Genomic DNA, 12,624 nt, shown 5'->3' on the forward strand with positions numbered 1-12,624 from the left:
CTGTACCTTCACAAATGGAGATGAGTATATGACAGTATCTCTATCTATTTGCACTGTTTCTATTTCATTTGACAATACCGACTTGGGACTGGGACTGAAATGTGCTGTTCAAGCACGAAGAAAAAATAGAACACTTGTGGATGGCAAATCAAGATTTTTGTGAAATCACATGTTCCATATTTGGAATGATTCTGAGGTATATTAGATGTCTGTCCATAAACCCCAGATAATCAATAACTGCCCTCATGTCCCACGTCTTGGGTCTCTATGGCTCCCTAACTTTCTTTCTTGGGCCCCACTTTAGAAATGTGTATTCATTCTGCTCCCCTTTCCCTGTCCAATCTGATTCCAAACAATTCTCCTTACTAATTATAAATGATATGTTATGTTGATCCTCCCTTTGAACTGTATGATGCTCTCAGTTTGAAAGTCAGTCTTTCATTGTCCTGCAATGCCCCGGTTGATAATTTTACTGTTATGCTGTTCTGTACTTCACTTCGTGCTGTTCTGTACGAGCTGCTTGTTCTCAGCTTATGCTTGGGTCACTGTTGAAAATAAGAGAGAGAATTTCGTGGCATCCAGTTAGGATGGTCAGATTAAGGGGAGTTTCTCTGATAAGGGACACTAAGGCTGAGCTTGGATCTTTTGTTAGAGGGGGAGGAAGAGAAAAGACACTGGAGAGAAGAGATTATAGGATTCAACCTGGAGTGGGCCATGATCTGACAAAGTCCAGGGGTAATCAATGGAGGATTGGAGACGGGGAAACTGTGAGCTCCAATGTGTGCTCATTAGACTGAATCATTAAAATGGGCCCTTTTCTTTTTCTTTACCCTTTAGTCAAATGAAGACTGTCTGTTATTTCATGGCACTCATTTGTAACAGGTCACACAGCATCCAGACAAACAGGGGGCTTGGGGTGGGCTCACGCCTCACTGTCACACGTTTGGCAGGGCCGGAGATTGTCTTCCCTAGACTTACACAGACAAGGAAACCAGAGTGTTTCCATCATGGCAACCTTGTTTCCATCAACACTACTAATTGTGCAAACTTGGACATAGAATCTTCCATTCCTTCATCTCAGTCTGTGATAAATTTACTGAGAAGCTGAGATGTCCATGAAAGATTTCAAGGGATGTCACCTTTCACATCCCACCCATTCAAGGTCATACCTATTAACCAATTTCTTACCTTTTGCTTCCAATTCGTTTGACTAACTTTAAAAGGTAGTACTGGTTAAGGTGCCTGTTTGAGTACTTTCCCCCCTCAGGAAACTAAACTCAGGAGTGACAATATCGTGACTAGTGCCAGGGGGTGCGAGCAGACTGATGGGGGATTGTCTCTTCCTATTCTTGTATTCAGCAGCCTTAATTAAGGGTGCAGAGACTCCAGGAAGCCTTTTTTTTTCTTTTAGTGTCCTGTTTCCTCTATGGTTAATGATGCCACCTAACAAAGAGACATAGTATACATGATGTACAGCTGATAGCTTGAGACTGTACGGTGTGGAGAAGGAATTGCTCTAGATCATGTCTGTACTCACATTGTAGTGTTTAAAAGGATGATCATGACTATGGAACACAGAGTGTCATAGAACATAGACATTTACAGCTCATTACAGGCCCTTCGGCCCACAATGTCGTGCCGACCGTGTAACCTACTCTAGAGACTGCCTAGAATTTCCCTAGCGCAAAGCCCTCTATTTTACTAAGCACCCTATACCTAGCTAAGAGGTTCTTAAAAGACCCTATTGTATCTGCTTCCACCACCATTGCCGGCCGCCCATTCCACGCAACCACCAACCTCTGTGTGGAAAAACTTAACCCTGACATCCCCTTGGTACCAACTTCCAAGCACCTTAAAATGATGCCCCCTCGTGCTAGCCATTTCAGCCCTGGGAAAAAGCCTCTGGCTATCCACATGATCAATGTCCCTCATCATCTTCTACACCTCTGTCAGGTCACCTCTCATCCTCCATCACTCCAAGGTGAAAAGGCCGAGTTCACTAAACCTATTCTCATAAGGCATGCTCCCCAATCCAGGCAACATCCTTGTAAATCTCCTCTGCACCCTTTCTATGGTTTCCACATCCTTCCTGTAGTGAGGTGACCAAAACTGAACACAGTACTCCAAGTGGGGACTGACCAAGGTCTTGTATAGCTGTAACATTACCTCACGGCTCTTGAACTCAATCCATGGTTGATGAGGCCAACACACCATACACCCTCTTAACAACACTGTCAACCTGCGCAGCAGCTTTGAGTGTCCTATCGACATGGACCCTAGGATCTCTCAGATCCTCCACACTGCCAACAGTCTTACCATTTATATTATATTCTGTCTTCAAATTGGACCTACTAAAATGAACCACTTCACACTTACCTGGGTTGAACTCCATCTGCCACTTCTCAGCTCAGTTCTGCATCCTATCAATGTCCCGCTGTAACCTCTGACAGCCCTCCACACAATCCACAACACCCCCAACCTTTGTGTCAACAGCAAACTTACTAACCCACTCTTCTACTTCCTCATCCAGGTCATTTATAAAAATCACAAAGAGGAGGGGTCCCAGAACAGATCCCTGTGGAACACCACTGGTCACTGATCTCCAGGCAGAATACGAACCATCTACAACCACCCTTTGCCTTCTGTGGGCAAGCCAGTTCTGTATCCACAAAACAAGGTCCTGAGAAAGATTTCTCTCTCTCCAACACATGGGTATCATAGTTGAGGTTCACTGCTCTGACATTGTTGGTAATAATATTTCTCAGTGTAATATAGTTACGATCATAAAATAACGATCTATTACACTACTTTAATGAAGGTGATGGTGTTTTGTCATACACATTTCAAAGCTAGTGATGCCTGCATCAGCATTGAACTTTATAACAAGGCTTTGAATTTTGACTTGGGTAGGGGTGCAAAGGTCTGTGGAAGAGAGCAAACAATGATGTGCTTTTCTTGCAACATCTAACAAAAATGCAACCGTACACATTGATGGTGTACACAGGCAACAACCACAATTCCAAACACTCTGACAGGAGGAATGCTCAGGTGAAGAAAATCATACATTAAGATTATGTCATTAAATCAAATTAAGATTATATCATTCTTCAAATAAATAGATGGTTACTATTTATTGATTGTAATTATATTAGCTCCCACACTGCATTAAAATGCTACCCTACTCAACTTTTTCCTGTAACTAAACCCACCTATCACCAATGTGACAATTATTGGTTGCCTGGAATCATGGAAATTGCAACTTACATCTGTATAATACCTTTAAGCGTAACAAAAATTTCAAGTGACTTCCTATTTCCAGGCCCCAGAGCGTATTGAAGCTACAGAACCCAATGTTTGGACGATGATTTAAGCACAGGGCCAAATTGAAAAGGTCAGGGTGTCAGGGCTTAAGGCGAAGAACAGGCTGTTTTAACTCACTGTTCTATGATACTTACTCAGCTCTGTGCTGAACTGAGGGCCTGTGGCTTTGTGTCAGCGGATGGACTTTCTTTCATGGACTTCAGTTCTGAAAGCTGTTTGCTTGCTTTTATTGTTTGCACGATCTGTCTTTTTTCTCTCTGCACACTGGGTGTTTTCCAGTCTTTCTTTAAGGGATCTTTGAGGTTTCTTTGTTTTGTGGCTGCCTGCAATGAGACAAATCTCAAGGTTATTTAAAGTATACATACTTTGATAATAAATGTAATTTGAACTTTAAACTAGTTGGAAGAAAGGGAATGGGTGCTGAATCATAGACTGATCAAAACTTTAGTTCGCAGATAGGCTTTCAGAACGTTTTTACAGATTATAAAGTGACTCAAGGATTTAGTGATCTGCAAAGCCCGAATGCAGTAGCTGAAGAATCTGCCATTACTTTGAGTGCTGAAGTCAATGGAAAATGCAGATAGCCACAGTTAGAAAGTGAGTCAAAGTTCTCAAATCATCATCTAGCAGTGGTTTAGGTGGAGCTCTGGCACATGCACTGTAGTGCTTGACAGCAGCTCTCCTCCAACTTATCAATGACAATTAGCAACTGAACAAATATCAAAGGTCAAAGATGTATGACTTTCAAACCTTCTGCTATATTTTGATGTTTCAATGTTTGTTGCTAAAACAGATATAACCTTAGCAGGGTACTAACAAACATAAACAAAATCATACCGCTCTCGGTCTGCTAGTTAATCAATAATCTGTTCAAGGCCAAACACCGATTCAAACTCTCTCTATTAAAATGTAGTAATACAAAGCCTTGATAGCTGTTGAAAAGATAGGACCCTATTAGCATGGATTTAATTAATTTGGAAAACCATTGTCATATAGATTTCAGTCTTAACTGAACCTGATGATGTTAAAGCTACTCCCTGTTTTTGTATGTTACTTGAATTCCTTGACATTGAAACCAACATATATCCTGTCATATTCTCCTAATGTTAAGCAAGCATTTCAGCACTAAGAATGCAGAACAGTTGAGGAGCATATGGTTTTTCTCAACTTTATTCATACCTTTGTTGGCAGCCTCTTGCACTCCATTGCATAGTTTGTTAATTAAACCTTGGATCTCAAATGCTTGAGATACTTAATGAGTGCAGTTTTGGAGATGATACTGAAACCTATAGTCAAAATGCATAGACTTTGAGAAAAATATGTTAATTATGTCCTAGAAGACCTATGCCCTATTACCAAGGTTTTGCTGCACAAACAGAATCCCTTATGAAAACTGGGTCTCCTACTGTGGGAGGATGATGTTTGTATTTTAGACATCCTTATCTGCCTTTAGCCATCAGGTTTCATTCCATTGAGTGGGCACAGCATTCCCTGTTACTGTCTTACCTCTCTGAGTTAAACAAGGCCATCACTTTTATTTCATTTTAGTTACCGGGGTTTCATGATACATGAACAAATCTAAGTGCCATGGTTCTATCACATCTAACATGGAATGCTGGTGGATTATTGAGCAGCTAACAGGAGGAGCAGGTTGTAAGAAAATCCCAATTGTCAATGTTGGTGGGGCCTAGAATATGACTTAAATCCTTGATGTTCAATGACATTACTGTCAACTAGGTTGTCTCCGTTGCATCTAGAGGTGGGTGCATTAGCAATGGCCATAATTCAACTGGAGCAGTTACATAGCTACTGTGGCTATAGGAACAGGTCAGAAGCTGGATGTGCTGTGGTACATAACTCACATCCTGACATACCAAAGCCTTTCCATCACCTACTGAGCACAGCAGCATCTTTGAGGAGAAGACACCTAATGAGGGATTTATTCACAGAGCAGCTTTTGTTGAGTGTGCTGAGTTAATGGAATATAACCTCACAATTTTTTTTAATGTAGGGAGAAAATTATATCTGATGCTTTAGTGTTACCAATGTTCTATCCAATTATTAAATCTTCCTTACTCCTGTGATCCGTGATAAATGAACATTACTCCTGTAATATGTGTCATTTAGCCTCCTAATCAGTTGCTACATGTACATTTGACGTGTATAAGCACCCACTAACACTACCCAATCTTTCACATTTAACAAACGCTGGTTTTCTGTTGGGTAAATAAAGTGAATAACTGTAGAGTTTTCTAATACACTGCATGTACCACCCACCATGTTTTCACCCACCCATTCGGCTTGTATGAATTCATTTGAAGTCTTTGTACATCCTTCCACGCATATGACGATCCCATCAATTAGTGTCAACAGTTTGGAAATCTATTTCATTCTTTAGCCAGATCATAAGTGGCTTGGGCCTCGGGGTATTCCATTTGTCACGGCATGCCAAACTCAGAAGTTCACATCCATTCATTCCCAGCCTTTGCTTTCTGTCCAGTAACCAATTCTCAATCCGTGTCAGTAGATCAACCCAGTTCCACAAGCTTTGATCCTGTTGATGGGACTTTACTGTACATCTTTTGAAAAAACAAATACACCATTTTCACAGGATTCCTTTTATGCTGGTAAAGCTGCTATCATACAACTCCACAGAACTCGGTCAGTCTTAACCTCTCATGATGTTTCTGTAGAGTTTGTGTGCTTTAGAAACATAGAAAACCTACAGCACAATACAGGCCTTTCGGCCCACAATGGTGTGCCAACATACCTAGGGTTACCCAGAGCCCTCTATTTTTCCAGGCTCCATGTACCTGTCCAGGAGTCTCTTAAAAGACCCTATCGGATCTGCCTCCACCACTGTCACCGGCAGCCCATTCCACGTACTCACCACTCTCTGCATTAAAAAAAACTTACCCCTGACATGTCCTCTGTACCTACTTCCAAGCACCTTTAAACTGTGCCCTCTCGTGCCATTTGAACCTTGGGAAAAAGCCTCTGACTATCCACACTAACCTATTCCCATAAGGCATGCTCGCCAATCCAGGAAACATCCTTGCAAATCTCCTCTGTACCCTTTCTATAGTTTCCACATCCTTCCTGTAGTGAGGTGACCAGACCTGAGCACAGTACTCCAATTAGGGTCTAACCAGGGTCCTTTGGGTGATCTAGTTCCTTCACACATCACTCTATAGGCTAGTAAGCTAATTGGACACTGCAAATTGGCCATAGGGTGTAGGTGAGAGCCAGAATCTTGGACAGGATGGGTGGGATTCGGTTAAGGTAGGGATAGCTCAGTGAGGGGCATGGACCCAGTGAGTTGAAGGACTTGTTTCAGCACTTCAATTGACCCTTCGTCAGGACGAAGGGTCTCGGCCCAAAACGTCGACAGTGCTTCTTCCTATAGATGCTGCCTGGCCTGCTGTGTTCCACCAGCATTTTGTGTGTGTTGTTGTTTGAATTTCCAGCGTCTGCAGATTTCCTCATGTCTGCCCAATCCTTTTATTTTTCTTCAAGATGTTTGTTAATACATCTTTCATTTCAGATTCCAACATAAGCTCTTAGTGAACACTTTCCCATTATCACCACCATGAAAACTGATGAAGGAGCTGCACTTATTTGAAGTTTGGCTACTTCCGTATGCACTACCTACAATAAAGTCCCTCAAGTTGAAAACCATTAACTTTGATAACTACAGCCATCCTCCAGCTCAGCAGCCTGTGAAAAGTTTGCACATCCATTCCCATTGACTTCAAATTTAGATATAAGACCATAAGACATAGGAGCAGCATTCGACCATTCAGTCCATTGAGTCTGCTCCATCATTCCATCTTGCCTGATTTATTCCCTCTATTTCCCTCTCATTAACATTCTCCAGCCTTCTCATTGTATCCTTTGGTGTCCTTACTAATCAAGGACCTAATAACCTCTGCTTTAAATATATCCAGTGACTTGGCCTCTGTTTCAATAAATTCCACAGATTCACCACCCTCTGGCTAAAGAAATTATTCCTCATCTCTGTTCTAAATCTCCCTCTATTCTGACGTTGTGCCATCTGATCCCAGACTCCCACACTATAGGAAACATCCTTGCCACGTGCATTCTAGCTAGGCCTTTCAATATTCAATAGGTTTCAATGAGATCCCCACCCTCCCTTTATTCTTCTAAATTCCAACAAGTACAGGTCCAGAGCCATCAAACATACATTAACCCCTTCATTCTTATGAACCTCCATTGGATCCTCTCCAATGCCAGCACGTTTTCTTAAATAAGGGGCCCAAAACTGCTCTCAATACTCCAGGTGCGGTCTGACCAATCCTTTAATTTTACATTCTAGTCCTTCAAAATGAAAGCTAGCATTGCATTTGCCTTCCTCACCATTGACTCAGCCTGCAAGTTAATCTTCAAGGAATCCTGCACAAGGACTCCCGAGACCCTTTGCAATTCTGAATTCTAAATTTTCTCTCCATTTAAAAAAGTCTATTTCTTTATTCCTTCTACCACAGTGCAGGATAATGAATTTTTTAAAACTCCTTGATGCCAGGCTTGTTCAAAAGCTGCTGATGACAAGGGCAGTTATTTTCGCCATAGCAGCCAACACTTTTAGTCCATAATCAAACCAAGATTGTGCACAGGTTTACACCAAAGTAATTGACATAAAAACCAATGGAACATCAGTCAAAAGGCTAGTGGAGAACAAATTACATATGATAGAAAGGACAATAGTTTTGGTCTCTGTGATAGATTGATATAATAGTAATTAGCCACTTTGGACTGATCTGTTACTTAACAGAGCATATGCTGAGAAGTTTTCTACCAAATTGTCTAGTAGATGGCAGCATTGTTGCTGTACTTTAACAGTTTTCAATGAGCAATACATTAAAGCTCCATTAACCTGACACACCTAGAACTTGGGTACCAGAACAGCAACTTTTCTGGACTCTTGGATGTTAGTACCAACATCCTTTTATTGCACTTTTCAGATGTTGCACAACAGAATAATGTTTTTTTCTGTGTGTCTGGTCGTTTTAAGGGGAGTATGGGAAACAGATCCAGGCGAATTTCAAGAGGATGTGAGAACCAGGATCCAGGTGAGTTTAAAGGAAGTGAGGAAGCAAAGGCCCCAGTGTGTAAAATAGATTGAAAGGATTGCACCCCACCACCAGAAGCTGAACTATCCTGTTTTCAAATTGCGGTATTGCAGATTAACGAAGTTTTGCTCAGTTCATCCCTGTTGGCTGCAATGCTATCAGTTTGCCGGTCAGGAGCTTGGCTAATAGGCACCTTGATGCCATTTAGTTTCAACCTTTTTCTTTACCCATTATGGTCAATCAGTTCTTGGTGTCACCAATAGCAAATCAAATCAGTTGTACACTAGCTTGTACAGATAGAGTTCTTAGAAACATGTTGGGATTTTAATAAAAACCTGCTGGATTTATTCTCTGCCCTCCACCTCATTAGAATCTTTCCTACAACCAATTGCTCAACACAGTTCTCCCCAGTCCTGACATGATGGTTTTTATTCCAGAGCAAAATGGAATGAATCTGTGTAATGGAGCATAAACCAATTCCCCCATTCCCCAAATGAAGACAGATGGACCTTTGGGAGTTAATAGGAGTTTGATTAAGAAAGTGCGTCAAAGGCACACATGATGTGGCCCAATCATTGCTGGGTGCTCTGCAATGAACACAAAACTCAAGATCAACAAGTCAATGAAAACTGGACATAAAGGTTACAGATCCTCCCCTGCCACCCTCATATAAAAGCTCACCCTACTCTATGCTGCAACGTAGCTGTGTTGAGAGTCGATCTAGAAAATGAACTCTGTTCTTACTGGAAAGCTGTGCTTGACCTCCCTTAAACCCTGTCATCTTGCCAACTGCACGAAAGAGTAATTATATTGATATCCATAGTGCTTTATGTATTTTTCTGCAGATCTGAAGATCAGTGTATTGTGTGGCAATAGTATACAAGCATTGACACCTGTGAAGGGGGAGTTCTGCAATCTTTTCCTGATGAAACAGGGCTCATTGTTGTGTTATGTAGTACAGTACCTATGCATTAGAACAGTAGCTTAAAAGATTTTTTTACAGTCTTAGATGTTTTTGCTACAATTTAAAAGATCTTGCTGCAAGGTGCTATCACTGGTATGTTTATAAGCTTGTTTTACACTTGTATGTTTCAGGGAGATTTTGGATTACTTTGAGAATACTTACGACTTGGATGAAACATTGTTTAGTGCCCTCAAAGGTAAGGCTGGATATTATTCAGCGTTGCTTGTTTTTTCCTCTGTCAAATGTGCTTTGCAATGTGACTGGGTGAAAGTTTAGACCTGGGAGAAGTTTGCTTTTAACAGTTTCTTTGTCTTTTTCTTTGTTTCAGTAATTTAATCAGGGGCTTTTTCACAGGAAGCACACTGGCTGTTCAACTTAGAAGCTGCTTTTTTATGTGTTGGTCTGTTCTATGGAACGTTTATCCATGAAAAGTTTGAAGATTTCAGATGATCCTGGTCAATCAGACAATAATGACACAGATTATATACCCAGGGATGCAGTGGGAATTTAAATTCGATCTGGGAAAGCATCTAGAATGCAAATAATAAATCTAAAGTGGTCGCTCATAATATTCACCAATAAATCCAATAGATAAACTGGAGAAAAGGATGTTGAGTCAAAGAAGCTCACAAGCATATAGCGTATAAGGCAAAGAACTCTTTAGGAATAGCTGGATAAGGAGAATTTGGGGAGACAGGTCATTCTGCAGTTTGAAATGTAGAGGTGGTCAGAGGACCTTGAAAAATGTAAATGACAGTGTAGACTGAACTGTATTTCGGGAGGTAGGCTGCATAGACTGAATCTCAAGTGCTGACTTTTTGGGAGCTGAAGGACAGTGGTAGATTGAAATCCAGGAAATGTCAGTAGGTCCCCAACCCACCTAACTCATCCACATTTCAATTCGAAGTTGTCTGACCATTTACACTAGGTTGAGGACCAGCTGACTTCAACTCCGGAATCTACAGATACATTCTCATTGTGTAATTTGATGCAATCTAGAGTTGAGGAGACAATGAAGAAAGCATCTAGACATTCAAGGAATCCACCTCACTTCGGTAACATTCTCCTGGAGGTACTATATGAAAATCTATGCAGGGATTCTTGGATGTATGAGAATATACAAAGAATAGTTTTTAGATGATAGATAATAAAATAGGTGGTGTTGTAGACAGTCAAGAGGAGTATCAGGAATTGCACTGGCATCTTGATTGGTTGGGTGTTTTGGCTGAAGACTGGCACTTTGACTTTAATTCATATAAATGTGAAATATTATATTTTGGAAGGTCAAATTAAGGTTGGACATTGAACAGAAGAGCACTGCTTATTGTTGTGCATAGAACAGAGGGACCTTGAACCTTGGTTCCCTCGAAGTGGAGTCACAGGTCGACTAGGCAGTGAAGAAGGCTTTTGGCATGCTGGCCTTCATCAGTCAGGGCTCTGAATGCAGAAATGGGAGATTAAATTATGATTGTGCAAGGTGTTGGTGAGACCACACCGAGTACTGTGTTCAGTTCTGGTTACACTGTTGTAGGAAGGATGTGATTAAACTCAAAAGAGTCAAAGCTAAGATTTACAAGAATGTTGCCAGGAGTGAAGGAACAGGCTTACCCTTACTCCTTGCCGAACAAGAGACTGAGGGACGATCTCATAGAGGTATATTAAATCACTGGGCGCATAGATAGGGGTGGTGAACCTTCTTCCAGAGTTAGTGAATCAAAAACTCAAAAACATAGTTTTAAGGGTAGGGGTGGAAGGTTTAATGTGATGCTTAGGGGCAGATTTTTTACACAGTGATGATGGATATATGGAACTAGCTGCTAGAAGAAGTGGTTCAGGCAAATATATACCTGCATTTACATATATACATTTAAAAAGTACATGGTCAGGTTTAGAACGATAGAACATTACAGCACAGAGACAGGCCTCTTGGCCCTTCTTGGCTGTGCCGAACCATTTTTCTGCCTAGTCCCACTGACCTGCACCTGGACCATATCCGTCCATACACCTCTCAACAATTTACCTGTCCAAGTTTTTCTTAAATTTGAAAAGTGAGCTTGCATTTACCATTTCATCTGGCAGCTCATTCCACACTCCCACCAATCTCTGTGTGAAGAATTCCCCCCCCCCAATGTTCCCTTTAAACTCTTCCCCCTTCACCCTTAACCCATATCCTCTGGGTTTTTTTCTCCCCTAACCTCAGTGGAAAAAGCCTGCTTGCATTCACTCTATATATACCCATCATAATTTTATATACCTCTATCAAATCTCCTCTAATTCTTCTATGCTCCAGGGAATAAAGTCCTAACCTATTCAACCTTTCTCTGTAACTCAGTTTCTCAAGTCCCGGCAACATCCTTGTAAACCTTCTGTAACCCCTGGGTCGCCTCAGGCATCGCTCAAACTCGTTCTAGTCTAGGGGGAGCAGCCTTCGGCCCCGCCAAACTGGGTAATCAGCTGGTGTGGATGCTGTGTGATGTCCCCGCCTCGCCCAAAAAACAGACAGTACACCTTATGCGATTAAATGAGTACAATTTATAAAGATTACTATAACTAAGCGATTACTAATGATACAGTATATATGAATAAGAGAAAAAAAAGAAAAGGCGCCAAACTTATCAAAGTCCAAACCACTTCGTGCACAATCGTTGGAGCTCAATTACTGAAGTATTTTGGCATTCGATCCCCTCGACTCCTCGACCCGCCTCCTGGGACCCCCACGGTGGTCGACCAGACGCTCCACACTCCTCTGTCTCCGTCTCCACTCATCACCGAAACCTTGGGCCGGGGACCGTCGCCCAGCTTCCAGCATCCCGTCCTCTCTCTCTCACTCCATCGCCCCAACTCCCCAAAATCCCGCCAACAATCAGTTTACAGTCCCAAACAAGCTTCCAGCACTTATCATAACAAAGACGCTAGCATTCCTACTATTAACACAGGCGCCAGCATTCCTACTTTTAACAAAACAAAGACGCCATTTTGATTACATACACAGTAACAAAGAAAAAGAAAAAACCCCCGTTACACTCTCCCCCCACCAAATAAAAGTCATGTCCTCATGACTATTAGATAACTCGTCACCTTTCCTGCCAACACACCGTAACCCAAGCACAAGCAGTGACATCTCCTCCCCACACAGTAAACCTCACGCCCTGTTCCTTAGGCGCTATATAGGCCAACTATCTGGGCGTTCCCTAATCCTTCTGAGACCTCCGTACCCCCCTCACCTAAACCCTTAGGCTAGGACACAGC

At 41.8% G+C, this 12,624-nt stretch overlaps 1 protein-coding gene across 6 annotated transcripts in view; it reads left to right on the forward strand.

The window, feature by feature from the left end:
• Window positions 1-9,078: 9,078 nt before the first annotated feature.
• The window catches only part of LOC140737138 (uncharacterized), a 78,963-nt gene continuing 75,417 nt past the window's right edge, over window positions 9,079-12,624 (forward strand). For all 6 annotated transcript variants that reach the window (XR_012101069.1, XR_012101068.1, XM_073063338.1 and 3 more), the window contains exons 1-2: window positions 9,079-9,212; window positions 9,507-9,571. Coding sequence is in view for 4 of the 6 variants with exons in the window: in XM_073063338.1 (XP_072919439.1) it covers window positions 9,139-9,212; window positions 9,507-9,571 (139 nt within the window). In the remaining 2 variants the exon portion in view is untranslated. The remainder of the gene's footprint in view (window positions 9,213-9,506; window positions 9,572-12,624) is intronic.

The sequence above is a fragment of the Hemitrygon akajei genome, chromosome 12, assembly GCF_048418815.1.
Source record: "Hemitrygon akajei chromosome 12, sHemAka1.3, whole genome shotgun sequence".
Taxonomy (NCBI): domain Eukaryota; kingdom Metazoa; phylum Chordata; class Chondrichthyes; order Myliobatiformes; family Dasyatidae; genus Hemitrygon; species Hemitrygon akajei.